The sequence below is a fragment of the Atta colombica genome, unplaced genomic scaffold, assembly GCF_001594045.1.
Source record: "Atta colombica isolate Treedump-2 unplaced genomic scaffold, Acol1.0 scaffold120, whole genome shotgun sequence".
Lineage (NCBI taxonomy): Eukaryota > Metazoa > Arthropoda > Insecta > Hymenoptera > Formicidae > Atta > Atta colombica.
Genome location: NW_017259207.1, coordinates 79,885 through 95,610, shown reverse-complemented (window position 1 = coordinate 95,610; position 15,726 = coordinate 79,885). Strand labels below are relative to the sequence as shown.

Genomic DNA, 15,726 nt, shown 5'->3' with positions numbered 1-15,726 from the left:
GGCATCTGAATATATTTTATTTCTAACTTGATACGTTTATATTATCACTGTTTATCATTCCAAATTTCCAATTAATGGAGAGATCTGTAAACGAAATATAAGAAATTTTTATCGTATATATCAGATATATCAATGCATTACAAAATATAAGATTATATAAAATATAAAATATTTTTATATATTATATAAAATATAATTGTGAAAACTAGTATTAAATTAATATTACGATAATCTGATTGTTTATATTTGATTGTTCAATTAATTATAAAAAATCTTACGTAATATTCCATGTAACATGTATTTCCATTTTCGGTTTTAATCATATATTGAAAACATAATAGACCGGCGTTATTAGTTCTTAAGGAAACCTTGCTCGCACATGATAACGCTTTCATTGCTAGTTTAATATACTCTAATTTAATTTTGGATGTAACCGTTGTCGTACATTGAAATGTGTCTATTAAATCGTTATCATGTGGCAAGTCGATGTGGCAAATGCTGCCTATACCTTCCAAACTAATTCTGAAGAAGGGTTTTTCCGGCGATAAACATAACTAGAACATAAAAGTGTTATATTTCGAAGAGACATTGAAGTCGAAAAAAATAAATTTCTAGGTATTTTAAAGCTCGAGTTGAAATTGAAATTGCTCATTGTACCTCGACTAGTTGACTAGTTGGATCTAATTCAGCCATGACAGCCTTCAATAATTCTGTTTGCAACACTACTTTATTTACAATGTTTTCTGTATCAAGATGGAAATCTAACAATTCTTCTACTTCTAAAGTTTTCAATGAGCAGTCTGTTATGATCCCATCTTCTTCAATGATAATACTTAGAGGGTAGCCTGTACCCTACAATGAATAATTATGAATAATGAATATGATATCAATATTGTTACAATAAAAAAATGATATCGTTGCTTTAATATTATGATTAAATAATGTGATATGCATTTTGAATTGTTTTTTTTTAAAGAAGAAAATTTAAAAATTTTGGCCATGAATGGAAATTATGCAGTTATCATCTTGAAAGTCCATACATAATAAAATTTTCAAATTCCATTAATAAAAAAAAGTTTATTTACCCAGAAAGTTTGAAAAATCTTCCAAAAATAATTAAGTAGATTGTTTGAACGCTTTGCAAAAAAAGCTCATTTTATTTCTAATGAACGTTAGACATCAAAACTAATGGTGTGTTTACATGTAACACATGTGAGACTGTTAAATACTGTAACAATACACTATCAAGGAGAATATCCTATTTAAAATAAATGAAACACCAAATATATCGAAAATTGAAGCCGTTAGATAAAAATATTTCAGATAAAAGTTTAAAACGGCAACAGATCAATGTTCGAAATAAATTGATTTTCTAAGGTCTGCATGAAGATCACCTCCATTTTTTTAATTCTAAATTTTTTATGTAATATAACTTCTTTAATTTTAAGGTTTTATAGGTTCGTTCACGTCTAAAATTAGCCATTTTTAAATTCGCTCCTTTAGTATAAATTTTTCCTTTTTAGTTGAATTGCATTGTTCATTTTTTTCTCTTTTTCTTTCTACATTAAAAAAAGAAAGACAAAATGAACAATAAAAGCTAAAAAAATAGGCTTTACAACTCAGAAAAATAAATGTAAGAATTTATATAAGTTTTTTTGTTTCGGACTTTAAAAATAGATAAAAATTATCCTGTTTTTATACTGAAATGGCACGTTTTTCGTTTACTTTGTAAAATATTTGCACTGTGACGGAATCTTCTTGCGAAGTAGGCCAGAACATACAAAGGCAATCCACTAATATGTTCAGACTTAATGAAAACGTCACGTCTTCTTTCAATTCAAATTCATCAAAAACTGTAGATGGGATATATGCACTGGCTTGCATACATTTTGCATCCTCGACTGTGATTTTCAATCCATTTTCACTACCGAGGCAAGTAGCTATCTAAATAATAACCATACATTATATCATTTTTATCATTATAGAAAAACGCAAATATATTCTAACATAAATACATATTCTGTAAGTACCTCTTTAAAGTTCGTAGCTTTTAATAATTCTATTATAATCTTTAGATTTGTCAATCCCACTTTTGCAACCAATATGTAGTCTTCTGTGTTAGAGGACATCATATTTGTTTGAAGCCTGATATAACAATAAATTATTAAACTGCTTTTGTGTTAGTTGCTGATGTAACAGCTTCTCCTTGTCAATACTGGCTAGCCAAGTTGCCAAAACATGTTTACATGTAAAAGCAGACCGATCTGTTAAAACCTGATGTCTATAACGTTGTAAGAGCTTTTATAAGAACTTTTCATAATATCTTGTATAATATGTGCAAGAGATATTTCTTCTTATACATGTAAAATTTCAAAAAACATAATTGCTCTGTTTTTTGAATAAATAATTTATTTACATAGAATATTATACCTGAAAGCAGCACAAGTACAATAATTTATTTCTGGAAAAAGTGTGTACAATACTCCAGAATGCCCTTTAACTTGCATTAACCAGCTGGCCTCGTTAACCCTTTTGCATGGCTCTGTTATAATCGCATTAGATGTAGAAATTTGTGTCACTCGTTGTTGCTCATACAAATCTAAGGCTCTTTCAAATACTCCATCAAACAGCTTGTGTAGTTTCAATAGATTTTGATCGGAGACTGAAAGTATTTATCATTTTATTGTCGAATAGACTATAAATACTTATATTTAATAAGTTTTGATTTCATTTGAAAATTATTAAATACTTTTAATAATTTTTCAAAAATAGGGAGAAAAATTTAAGAAAATGAAAAGTAAAAAATCAGAATTAATTAAGAAAATTAATGCTTTTATTTTAACATATTTTTATTTTAATATACTTTTATGGTCATATGTAATCTTTATCTCAAATAAAATTAAAAATAAAGAAAATTTGTTATGTATTTATTTGTTATAAATTTTGGCTGTAATCAAAGTCTCGCTACAAATGCTTTGATGGATTAATTGGAAGAAAGAATTTTACAAACAAATAAAAAACGTTTCAAAGCATTTACAATATCGCGTTATCATACTCTTTGTCTATTTAACTTAAATCTCTTCCCTGGTGGAAAAAATTTGTCAGTTTCTGAAAAATATAAAAAATAACAAATTCTAACAAATTCAGACAGTATTACCGAAATTTGATGGAAAGTATTTCATTTTATCTATAATCGAATTTGTCCGAATATGTACATTTCGATAATTTTCGGAAACAGGACGATTTTGGACAAATTTTTCCACCAGGATTTTCATTATTCTTCTGATTTTTATATTCGCGATAATTTTTGAGAGAGAGCGTAGCAAGCTCCAAACTCGTGCCATACGCTTTCTTTTCATTTATAAATTGAAAAAAAGGAACAGAAACAGACTTATGTCAACATATTAAATGTAATGTGTCACATACATTTTTTCTCTCTCTCAAAATCGTCGGCTACTTCCTTCAGTACATTATCCACGAAATCTATATATTTCTGATCGTACACAGTAGGCGGTTGAGAGCCGGTATTTACTACCTGTTGATATGAATTCATGTAGTAAATGGAGGTTACGGTTCCGTATTTGAATCTTTCCTGAAACCAAAATGCTCATTCGTTGTCATATCTCTTACTTAATGTGCTTTTAAAACGCGATTTGAACTTGACTCGTTTTTATCACAAATAAATGGAAGAGGAATATAATCTGACAATCGTAAAAAAGTCTGTAAACTGCTATTAATTGAATAATTATTTACCCGAAATTATTATGAAGTGTCCAGAAATTAAAGAGAAACCAGAGAGAGATCATGCCGGCTTTTTTCTTGTTACCGTCGAAATCCCGTACACTACCGCCAATACATCCATTTTCAGTTTAGGAATTACGTGGAACTACGTACATTTTCTGATGCTATCGATAAAATTGTATTACTGACGAATCAATGGGCCTCGGAGATAATTGAAGAACGATGATTAATAAAAATTTACCAACAATTAATAAAAATTTATTATGGTTATTAACATAAATATTTCAATAATACATTATTAAATTCGTGATTTTTTATTATATAAATACTGTATAAATAAGTATGCATACTTTTAATGCTACAATATTGTATTAAAAATAAATAGGTAATAAATAATAATAATTAAAACAGATGTTTCAATCTTTAAAATACAAAAAAATTAACAAACAACAGGGATAGAATTAGCGGATAATATAGCGCAAGTTTTGTAAATTAAAAATTTACAAAACTTGTGCTTAATTATCCGCACCTGGTTTTCATTACCTCTCTGTTGTTTATTAGTTATTTTTGTAATTTAAATGAACAATAATTAAAAAAATATAAAAACTCACAATCTGCGAGCTAGTTACCCTCCCGAATATTCAGAGTTTATCTTTATATATTTTTAAAAAATTTAGATTGATGTTACATATCAACTCACTTTGTATAGATTCTCTTCTTTCCATACAACAGAAAGATTGCAGAATGATTTCACTGAAACATTGCAATATTGGTGATTGCAAAACATTACTGAATCATTGTTACAAAATTCCAACAATGTTAAGATGTCCGCTTTTTGTTATATTGCAACAAAACATTCCAACAATATAATGTATTTGGATAAATTTTTTATGAAGCTTTAAAATGAAAACTATATATCTTACTAACTTTAATTTTTCTACAAATCGCATTTCTAGTGAAATGCTTTCCAAAAGCAATTTTTTATGATAAAACCATAAAATATTCCAATAAATACAGTATTAATTCTGAAAGATAAATTTATTCGTAAAGATAGAACATGTATAAGCCCCGAATAAATTACAAATATTATCCACATTAATATAATAATATAGTCGCTTGGTAAATTAATCATGGATTAAATAAATTAAGCAATTAATTGCAGTGATTCTTTTCAATTTGAAGCCACTCCGATTCAATTGAAATCGACTAAAAAATGACAGTATGAAATTTATCAATAATATTCGGACGTTGGTTTATTCTTGCGTTCACATCAGGTATAAATACATCATCAATCATAATTAATATTTCATAATTAACATAATTAATATTTCGATAAATCGTTTTCAATTTAATTACTTATCATCTTATCCGATAATGATACATTGATTGTATCCAAACTCGATATTATACAATCTTTTGATTTTATATTTAAAATAAATATAAAACTTAGCTAATGAAATAGCCGTCAAATAATAAATTAATAAATTTTTTATTTAAATATAAAATGAATTATATTAATTATTATATCATAAAAATGGCTATTAAATTAAAAGACTGTACTACAAATATTGTAAAAACATATATTTTTATATTATCATTATTGTAACAATTAAAGAATTACAGTTTTGCAATGTTTGTGAAATATTACAAGCATATTACTGACATTTTGCAGGCATATTGTTAATTTACATTTCTGTAATACCTCTGCAATATTGCAATCTGTAATATTGCAACATTGCAGTAATATTAAAAAACAAAAAACATTGCAGTACGTTTTCGGTATAATTGTAATCTCTGTCGCCATCGCCTCACGATAATTGCTCACGCCGATCGTTCATGTCCGCCCGCTAACAATTTCTTCGTCAGAGAAAATCAAGCTGAATCTCCTCAGATCCACTCAAAACCTCCATCCTTTTTAATTCTCTCGCTATATCCTCTTTGTAACCTCTTCTTTTTGCCATGCTACATGATATATTCACAAATGCACATAATAACATATCTAAACAAGACAAACAAACAAAATTGTATATTATAACGTAACAAAAATGTACATATTACCAAATATTTTTCATTATATTATCATTATAAATTTAACTTTATTTGTTTAATCGAAAAATCTTTCCTTGTATTCATTGTAAGTTCTCCCGCGATTGCACTTCGCCTTCTCCCCGATCACTTGGATTAAGTTCCATGACCGAAAGCCAGGGCATGGACGTACTGGTACTTCTGGCGTTAAAGTGCACCTTCGTGGTACACTGACCCAGTTTGAGTCCTTTAAACTAAAAGTACGTTCAACTCGTTTAACGGAGCACGAGTTGAGGTTTTCACTTCGTCCTCCATTCGACCCCCGGCTCATTAGGAGCCTCAGGATGAAGCGATTATCTCTCGATTTGTGTCGGTCCTTCCCCATAGCTCCCTTGCGATCCGGACCCTGGACACGACCCCCTCAGCTCCATGTATGCGGAATTTGGACGTAACAGAACTTGAAAAATTGGGAGCTCATCCGGGACGAAAAAATGTAATCTTGACAAGCAGAAATGAATGCAAGGAATTCAGGCAATAAATCAGAAATAGAGAACCTCTATAGGATCACGATAGAAAATTTGAATAAAATAAAATCAAATGCACACTACCTCTACTCTACACAATCTCTATCCTTATCAAATCCTCCATCGCGTTTTATGAATGAATCGTACGAATTAAATATCTGTGAAATATAATTGTTATCTTGATCCTTTTATGTATGAATAATTAATTTTTTTGGATAATTCTCTTTTTGTTCTATGTCTTTTTTTATTTCTTTTTCTGTCCTTTTTTCTTTTTCAGGAATTATTAAAACATGGCAGATTAATCAAAAGTGAGTATTGTCCAGAATTTTGTTAAAAGGTCTCTGGAATAAACTGTTAGAATCACTTTCAGAACGCTTTGCGCGCTCTGTCGTCCTTTATTTTCTCTTATAACACAAGCATGTACACAAACTCACATATAAATATCAGCGTGAGCATTAATGTCGACTATGTCCTTTTTCTGTTGTGTTTTGAGTGTTTTGACTAAATTCAAAAGAATAAGAATTACAACGTCTCTAAAATATTTTTAATTTTTCTGACTTTAATCAGAAAATTTGAGAAATATGTTTCGATTTTTCGTGGCGATTGTAATACTTTCCGTGCTAATCAACGCGGAACTGCGAAGGTGAGCACATATAAACGTTGATTCCCAATAAATATCCCAATAAATACATACCTCAACGATTAGAACAAATCTGTAGAAAAATGTCAAATACATGTCAAAGTGAAACAAATAGAAATGCTTTTAAGAATTTTATTAGGGTTTATACTTTTAATTTTTTTGTCATGAAGAAATTCTGATTCTTTAAAATAATTCTTTAAAATAAATTAAACAGCATGTAATGTGTAAATAGCATGCGTAAATGCATAAATGCAAGTAATATTTATTTCTTAATATCAAAATATGAGGATTTAATAATTTTTAAAAATAAAAAATGTTTTAAGATCATTAATTAGTCCAAAATTTATATATGTATATTAGTATGAAATTCGTATATTATATTCGTACATATGTGTACATGTGAGACATATATAATATAATATTGAATTTATTTATTGCTTTAAGAATTCCGTTGAACACGATAAACTCCATTCAAAGATCACTTCCTATTGATCATCGACAGGCTCGTTTAACTAGAAGTACTGGCGTTATAAGGTTACCCTTGCATTATGATGGAAATGATGCATACTATGGCGCTATCACAATTGGAACTCCACCACAAAAGTTTAATATACTTTTCGACATTACTTCCTCAGATTTCTGGATACCATCGAGAATGTGCAGTTCTAATATTTGTTGTAAGTCAAAATATATCATAATACATAGTTGAAAAAGTTACTTCATAAAAGTAACACGTTACTAAAATGATGATTAAAATGATAAAATTCAAAAAGTAATGCGTTAAAAAGTTATCGTTATCGTTACTTGGAAAGTTACTTTTTTATAACATTAAAGATTAAGATTAGATTTAAAATTAAATTTAAAAATTAAATTATCTAACAATCAATATAAAAATCAATATTAAAACTTAAAATTCTAAAGTCTTATAAAAAACTTTTCTTTATATTAAATTTATATCTAATGAATCTTCGATAATTCCCAATATAAATTTCCATTTTTTTTTTTAAATATTAATTTAATATTGCTTTAATATATGATTTTTTCTTACAGCGTTACATAATAGATACGATCACACTAAATCCAGCACATACATATCAAATTATAAATCTTTTAGTTTTCTATATGATAATAAGGATAAGCTGACGGGACATTTATCTACTGATGTAATAAATGTGAGTCATCATCAAGCAAACAATTCTATTTGGCTTCAATTTTAGTGTAAAAATATGCTAAAAACACATCAATTTTTTATAGATTGCTGGAACTAATATTTCAAATCAGACATTCGGAGAAATACATATAATCGAAATGATTCGATTCAACAATGTGAAATTCGATGGTATCTTGGGAATAAGTTTCTTCTCAATATACAAGTATTCCGAAACGTCTCTTGTTTTTACCAATATGGTTGAACTAGGCCTGTTATCACGACCTGTTTTTAGTTTCTATTTAAATCGGCAAGTATCTTTCCATATGTGCCCCTTTTCCAAAATTATTTTTCACGGATGGTTTATCCTCTCATATTAGAAAATTTGCCTTTCTATATAAAAATTTGCCTTTCTATATAAAAATATTGTTTCTTCATATTGAAAAATATATAATCTATACAGGAATCCCTGGAAATCCAAATTGAATAATGAACTGATATTGGGTGGCTCCGATAAAAGGCTTTACAAAGGCAAATTAACGTACATTAATGTCATCCGTGAAACAGTCTGGAAATTTACTATAGATCAGTACGTGATTCTTTTTTAAATTATATGTATGTTAGCTGTAAATTATATGCCAACTAATTGTTAATAAGGCTGTTGTACTGTAGAATTGAAATAGAAGATGCAGTTTTATGCATGGATGGTTGTGAAGCTATTTTCGACACGCTTACGCTCAAGCTAACTGGACCATCATCAGATATCGCAAATATTAATAGACTGATCGGAGCTACTGATACTGAGGGAGAATTAATTGTAAATAATGACACTTATTGCAATGGCAGCTATTTTTCAACCATAATATACAGATTACTAAAATATATTAGATAATATTTGATATATATTACTGATTATACACTAATATGGTTTACTAACATCAAATTTTGTTTAAAGGTGGACTGCGACAAGATTTCTAATTTGCCCTACATCTACTTCTTCTTAGGTGGTAAACTATTCGAACTCACTGGTGAAGATTATATTATTAAGGTAAATATCATCAAATAACGTTTCAAAATGTTTTAGAGTAGAAACATCATGCTGTAATTAATTTGTTACAGCTCGAACAAATCAATAAGACAAAGTGTATAAGCGCTTTTAAGAGTACGAATACGGGCAAAGATATGGAAACGATGTGGATTTTGGGCAATGTATTTCTTCGTCGTTACTATGTCGAGTTCGACATGGAAAATTACCGAGTGGGAATTGCTCCTGCAAAATAAATGTTACTTTCTCAAGAGGTTATTAAAAGTTAGATCTAAATGACAATTCTAAGCGTATAATTGGATCAAATTTTTTTTATTCCAAATTCTTATTCTTATTATTTTTTTAATTTTCATTTACGATTATCTAATTTTTAGATAAATACATATGTCATATTTTAAAAATTCAGAACGAAGATATACGATATTATTTTTACCTGCCTACATGAGCTTCAGTAAAGGAATGTCTGCGTTAAATATGTTGTGCTGCCCGCGTTAAAATCTCAAAGCCGATAACCGTCGAAATATTAACACATATTACGAAATAAATAAAATAATCTATTCGTTGCATTTTTTTGCGATAATTAGACTTTGTTGCTTTATTTCTTAGATTCGTTATGCGCACAGATGATTTACATATTTCAATTTAATGATTTAGATTTCAATTGTGTTACATAATAAACGATTATCTCGATTTATATATTAGTTTATAATAACTTTATTTTATATAAAATTTGCGCAGTGTACACAATATTTAAAAAAAAAAATGACGCCTTGCGGATTTTGTTACTTTTGAATTATTGAATTCTGTCACTCTCGTCTTATTCTGTATTCTTAATCCAGAAAAAGTATAAATAAATTATATTCAAATTCATAATGCAAAGTAAGATTTGTTGAATTCTAAGCATCAAATTAAAAACATGATATTAATCACGCTTTGTATAAAACAATAGCGTTCAGCAAGAAAAACTAATCAGTTAGTGCTTAGTGAATGATAATGTAGTCCAAATGTCGATTTTATGTCAAAAACGAAAAAAACGTGAAAAATTACAGTTACTGATTTTTTTGTTACTGACTTTTAATGTCGACTCGTAATGTTTGCTTTATATATGAATTTTATACTTTGTACGTATAAAACAATCTTGATTTAGACTAGAGTCTAGAGATGAACAATCAATGTTGAGTACTTAAAATTAGGTTTAGACATTTTACTTAATACGAAAGTTTAGACATTTTACTTAATACGAAAGTTAGTTAGTTAGAAAGTTTGTACGTATGCATGAGTGCGATATTGATGTAGCATATAAAGATATGTCGATGTGTCGCGTTTTATCGGTAAAACAGCAATCTCATCGGAGTTCGGGTTTCACTTTAGGATCCTCTTAAGAGGATCCTCGAGTCGTCTGTCTCATCAACTAAATGCAATAAATTTTGTATAACAATTATTTTTTCCTTTTTTATAGATTTGAAAATCCTTTTCCAATATTAAAATTAAATCCAATATTTAAATTAAAATATATGTATTTGTACATGTCTGTGAGATAGAGATTATGTTGAAAAAAATAATACATTTAAATTGAAATTCTCTTTATCATTTCTTATCTCCAATATGATGTCAGAGATTGTCAATATTTATTTGATATAAAAATTTTGCAATCTATACTTACGAAATTGTGGTACACAGACTAATAGTTTATATGAACAAATAACGTCGAGTTCTTAGAATTAGATTTAGATAAAAACTAATTCTTTTAATTAAAACATTATCATTATATGAAAATTTATGTATATGTGTGCAGAGATATTGTATTATATAAAGATGTGTTGATATGACACATATTTTTTGTAAATGGCAATCTCGTTGGAGTTTGAACTTCACTTTAGGATTCTCTTAATGCTGATGTTGGAGAAGTTATATCGACAGAATCCCGAGAGCATTTCGTTTTTACAACAACTAGATCTCGAAAGAATACAAGCATCCTTAAAGAGTATAATCTAGTTATAATAATAATTATAAAAACGTTTATACAATTTTCTTTAACTTATTGTGGGTATTTGAAGTAGCAAGAAAAATTATATATTGTCTATTACGTGTCGTAATTATTCGAAAAATGGAATATATAATTTGTCACAGTTAGATAATATATCCCGTTTTAAGTTATTATATACATATATTTTTATATAAATATTTTTAGGGATTTCAAGCAATTGGTCTGTTCGACTTGCTTACACTTTTTACACTTAAAATGAGATAGATAAATATTTGGCGCTGAAAAGAGGGAAAGCAAAGATGCTAAGTGTAAAAAGTGTAAGCAAGTCGAACAAATCTAATGTGAACAAACCATAGATATATTGCATGAGAATCCGGGCTTAATACATTATCACGTGATCGAATATGTTGGTACCACTGACCATTCGAAAACAAGTTCAGTTTCAGTAGAATGTAAGCGTGTTTGAGCCGTTATGGGTGTCATGTTCTCTTGAATTCCTGACTTTTCGAGCGAATTGCTCTGTTCTTACATTATTACTGTTGTACATTATTACTATTGTAGCAGACATTTTCTAAGAAATTAAAATGAGCATTCGACGGAGACGTGCCCATAATTTTACAGATTCCTTAAATAGTTTTCGTAAGTACGATAATGTTTTCTTTATATATTGTGTTTACAGTCAACATTTATAAATAAAATCTGTTGTAATTCTACACATAATCCTATACCGTTTTGACTAAAAATTTTAGGCACTCATTTTTTTCATTCTTCTAGAATTCTTTTATTTACTTTGTTGTACTTATTGGTTACTGGCATTATACAAGTTTAAAATCTGTTCTACAATATGCTTTTTATTCCCTATTTCTTGTTTTTTGCTGTTATTTACATCTTATTTTTTTGCTTTTTGTCCAGTTTTTTATTTTATATCACCCGAGATAAAAGTTAATGAGTTTCGAAAGAAACAAGAAATATGTAGCAAGAAATAATTTTCGATAAAATGGTTACAAAGGAGAAAAAAAAACAAAAGCAGAAAACTAAGAGCACATTATAAAATAGGCTTAAAAGATTCTTGAAACAAAGGATAATTTACAGCAAATTTGTATCTAAAACTTTAAATGCTAGTTAATAAAGTGCTAATATTTTTTATCAATGCTGTATATATTGTGTGTGTAATTAAATACTGTATATATACATATGTGGTCTTTAATACCTTTTTCTATTTTTATATAGTATACAGTAAGTGTACTATATAAAAATGAGAAGGCAATCAATAACCACGTGTATTTACTTACTCAAAAAAAATTTTTAGTAAAATAATTAATTTTTATAATAGTTCAACATCTTAACATTCAGACTGTAGTGGCGCTTTGTATTTAAAGTAATGGAATTAATTTTTATATCTTTGTTTTTTAGCAAGGATAGTGTAACACAAGTGAATTATTTCATCCTTGTTTACCATTGATAAATAATAAAGATATAATAAGTCTGTTCTTTTTCCATATCTCAGGAATGAATGTTTTTGCAGTTTGTGTTTTGTCTTTTTCTCTCCCTTTCTCTCTCAATATAAAAAGAAAAAGAAGAAAAATGAATCATGCAAAAGCTTTAGTCCTGATATAGAAAAAAACAGACCTAACAATCATTACTATTCTTGCCAATAAACATCAATGTTTATGTAAACCTTATTATAGTTTTATAATATGTTCAAATTTTTAATTAAAATTTTATCTTCTTTTTAGTGACACAAGTCGACACAATTGTTTTATCTTTCTTTGCACTCCATGGGTATAAATAAAGACAGAACGATACTAGTGTCGACTTATTTGACATTAAATAAAAAATACTATATATAAATATGCATGTTTATAGGTCAAACAATAACGATAAATAAAGATGAATCAAATCAGGTATCAGATGAATTTCATAAACATGGCTGTTCGGAGAATACATCTTGTGTTGAGTCTGTAATTCTAGCTGGTAGTTCAACCAATCAGCAATTTATCTCAGATTCGTGCAATATTGCTGAGAAAAGTTATAATATGGGATATAAAAACAGACATCCTTTGTTGATAGACGATGCATTAATTGTATCTGATGGAACATCATATTTGTCAATCAAACCAGACTTGAATAAATGTATAAATTTATTTAATAATGAATATCTGAATAATGAATATGATGGTGTTAAAAAACAATTAAGTCCTACACTATCTGAAACTAATGTCAGCCAAGACATTAATTTTTGTAATTTAAATAAAAAGTTCATGGGACAACAGGATCTTAATAATCGTCCACGTTCCATGTCAGCAGAGTCATTGAGAAATATAATACTTAATCGAGAACTTAAAAGATCAAAAAGTTACACTGTGCTTGATAAAACTTTGAGGGATAGGAATTATAATATTAAAAGTGATCGGCTTTCTTTTCTTACTAAAAATACAACGAAAAAAATGAGTCGCAAGGAAGTTGAAACAATCGTTCCTTCTTTTGAAGCATTATCATTATCAAATTCTGTTTTATTAAACAGAAAAGATGATTTTCCAAAAGAAAATCAGCATGATTCAAACAGCGAAATGAGTTCCAAAGACGAACTTAGTCCTTTTGAATTAAAAACATTGCTACAGTCATTGGCAGATCAAAAGTTATTGAAAGAAACAGCTGTGCAACAACGTTTGCTAAGGCGTTTATCTGTAGATTACCATGACGCACCAAAAGTTTTTACAGAAAATTTACTAACGATAATTGAAGAATCTGTTATAAATAACGATTCTCACGCACAGTCACAATACCCAGAACTCAGTTTATTTAGATTTAATGAAGAACTTCGAAAAATGTGTAAATTTCTAGAGGACGAGACCATTCCTGAATGGCCAGAATCTCCTGGCATGTCGACACCAATTTGTACGAAAAGAAAAAGCCAAGAGTCTCATGATCTCTTGCGAAAATCTTTGAGTGTTTTATCTCCTGATAAAGGCCTACATTTTACAACGCCTGTTTCTTCTCAATGTAATACTAAAAGCCCCAAGAAAGCGTGTTGGCGTATGTCAAAAAATACTTCTTATATTACAAAAAATTTATTGAACGATACAAATACATTTGAAAGCTTAGAAACGATGTGCAAAAAGTTATTTCCTGATAATGACTATACTGTCCCAAGGGAGAAGAATTTATTACAGTCTCCTTTACAAAGTATGGCTAATATCTTGCGTACCTGTGAAAACCAAATGGCCTCTCTGGAGAATTCACCTATCATTCACGAGCAGATAAAAAAAGCTGGAACATGTACTTCGGACTCAACATATCAGTACAATAAATTACCTGAAGAGAGTCTAGAATGTAGATTGTTACTAAATGAAAAGTATGATAGAATGGATTCAGAGGCAATATTTGATATACTTAAGCAGCAAACAGAACATGACAAGCGTCAAGAAATGATCAAACCGAACGATTTTGAGAGTACGGTTATGTATGAGATTGCAAAAAAAAGACAGAGGTGCCTCGATACAGCAAAGATAGTGATGGAAATTGACGAAAATTTCAAGCCGACGGAAGAAATTCATCCAAATATCAATGATTCTTCGATTGAGGTTGACGATAAATTAATGAAAACTCTCATGAGTGTAAAGAAATATCAGGATTATTTGGAAAAATATAAATCTTTGCTCAATTTATTTCATCGGACAAGATTGAGCAGTCCTCGCACTCCTTGTGACAGACAAGATGGCCAAGCCGAGAAAACGTTCAACAAAGATTTTAATACTTGCGCGCTGTCAGTCGTATTAGAGGATGAGCAAACTTTACAAGTATCGAAGTCTTCACCGAGAAAGAAGAGTATTACTCCTTCGTCGACAAAAAAACTGGTTACAAAACCACGATTATTTATAACTCCTGGAAAAACACTTGTTAACAAGAATTGTAAGCCGAAACGCACGTACTTTCCCAATTTACTACCGGGAATGAATAAGCAAAACAAGCATATAAGTCCTCAAGCGAAGAATATTTATCGACAAATAGGAAATTATGATCACGTAATATCGCCGGTTGGAATGTATATAAAAGGCGCAGAGTCCTATCTGACCAAAAATCTGAAATCTGTAACAGATAAAATGCTATTAACACCTAAAAAAAAGACCACACAATCGTCCAATTCAAAAATAAAACTTCAGCTATCTCCAAAACCAAAAGAGGTAAATAGCAACAATAAATATATAAATACGCAAGATCTTTTGCAATGTATTAGAAATTTATCTCACTTTACGTTATATTTCAGAAGCTGACTGGGATAATAGGAGATGAAAATGTTGCCGATAACTTTTTGCATCCAAAAATGCATTACAATTATCCGTCGCATTCATGTGTAATACGTAATAATTCATGTATCAAAAATTTAGTTAGTTAATTTTAAAATAACGTATTAATAATGATTTAAAAATTTGTTTTTAGATAGAAGAAACAGAAAATCTAAAAGTGGGAAATTGTGAAACTGAATGATTGCGCTGTACAAAAATAAAGATCTCATATGAAGGTAAAATTGTATTTATAAACTAAGATTTAACTGTACATATATATATTAACATTATTTATATATAATATAGATTTTATATATATATATATATATAT

The 15,726-nt window shown here is 28.7% G+C and overlaps 3 protein-coding genes across 4 annotated transcripts in view; 2 read left to right on the top strand and 1 right to left on the bottom strand.

The window, feature by feature from the left end:
• Positions 1–4: 4 nt before the first annotated feature.
• On the bottom strand, positions 5–3,582 carry LOC108694588 (cell cycle checkpoint protein RAD1-like). The gene is made up of 7 exons (XM_018204165.1): positions 3,427–3,582; positions 2,431–2,662; positions 2,128–2,281; positions 1,825–1,944; positions 658–852; positions 279–554; positions 5–84 (listed from the first exon to the last, which is right to left on the bottom strand). The coding sequence occupies exons 1-7, from the start codon at positions 3,551–3,553 to the stop codon at positions 55–57; spliced, it is 1,134 nt and encodes a 377-aa protein (XP_018059654.1). The 5' UTR covers positions 3,554–3,582; the 3' UTR covers positions 5–54.
• A 101-nt stretch (positions 3,583–3,683) lies between these two features.
• Positions 3,684–9,358, top strand: LOC108694576 (lysosomal aspartic protease-like). The gene is made up of 10 exons (XM_018204144.1): positions 3,684–3,710; positions 6,568–6,598; positions 6,858–6,933; positions 7,375–7,607; positions 7,981–8,102; positions 8,185–8,405; positions 8,541–8,666; positions 8,750–8,894; positions 9,033–9,125; positions 9,197–9,358. Exons 1-10 carry the CDS (start codon positions 3,684–3,686, stop codon positions 9,356–9,358), a joined length of 1,236 nt encoding a protein of 411 aa, XP_018059633.1.
• Positions 9,359–11,671: 2,313 nt separating this feature from the next.
• Positions 11,672–15,726, top strand: part of LOC108694571 — a 4,816-nt gene continuing 761 nt past the window's right edge. Inside the window, exons 1-4 of one of the 2 annotated variants that reach the window (XM_018204137.1) lie at positions 11,672–11,748; positions 12,976–15,293; positions 15,377–15,463; positions 15,550–15,631. In XM_018204137.1, coding sequence (XP_018059626.1) covers positions 11,694–11,748; positions 12,976–15,293; positions 15,377–15,463; positions 15,550–15,597 — 2,508 coding nt within the window. In that variant the 5' untranslated portion in view covers positions 11,672–11,693 and the 3' untranslated portion in view covers positions 15,598–15,631. Of the gene's footprint in view, positions 11,749–12,975; positions 15,294–15,376; positions 15,471–15,549; positions 15,632–15,726 lie in introns of those variants that run through there. The other variant, XM_018204138.1, reaches the window with a different exon arrangement.

Coding starts and splice junctions, on each gene's coding strand:
- LOC108694576 (XM_018204144.1), top strand. CDS start 3,684: ATGGAAGAGGAATATAATCTGACAATC. Junction 3,711..6,567: donor AGGAATATAATCTGACAATC/GTAAAAAAGTCT, acceptor TTTCTTTTTCAG/GAATTATTAAAACATGGCAG. Junction 9,126..9,196: donor GTGAAGATTATATTATTAAG/GTAAATATCATC, acceptor AATTTGTTACAG/CTCGAACAAATCAATAAGAC.
- LOC108694588 (XM_018204165.1), bottom strand. CDS start 3,553: ATGAATTCATATCAACAGGTAGTAAATACCGGCTCTCAACCGCCTACT. Junction 853..1,824: donor AATTTGAATTGAAAGAAGAC/GTGACGTTTTCA, acceptor TATTCATTGTAG/GGTACAGGCTACCCTCTAAG. Junction 85..278: donor CATGTTACATGGAATATTAC/GTAAGATTTTTT, acceptor TTTCGTTTACAG/ATCTCTCCATTAATTGGAAA.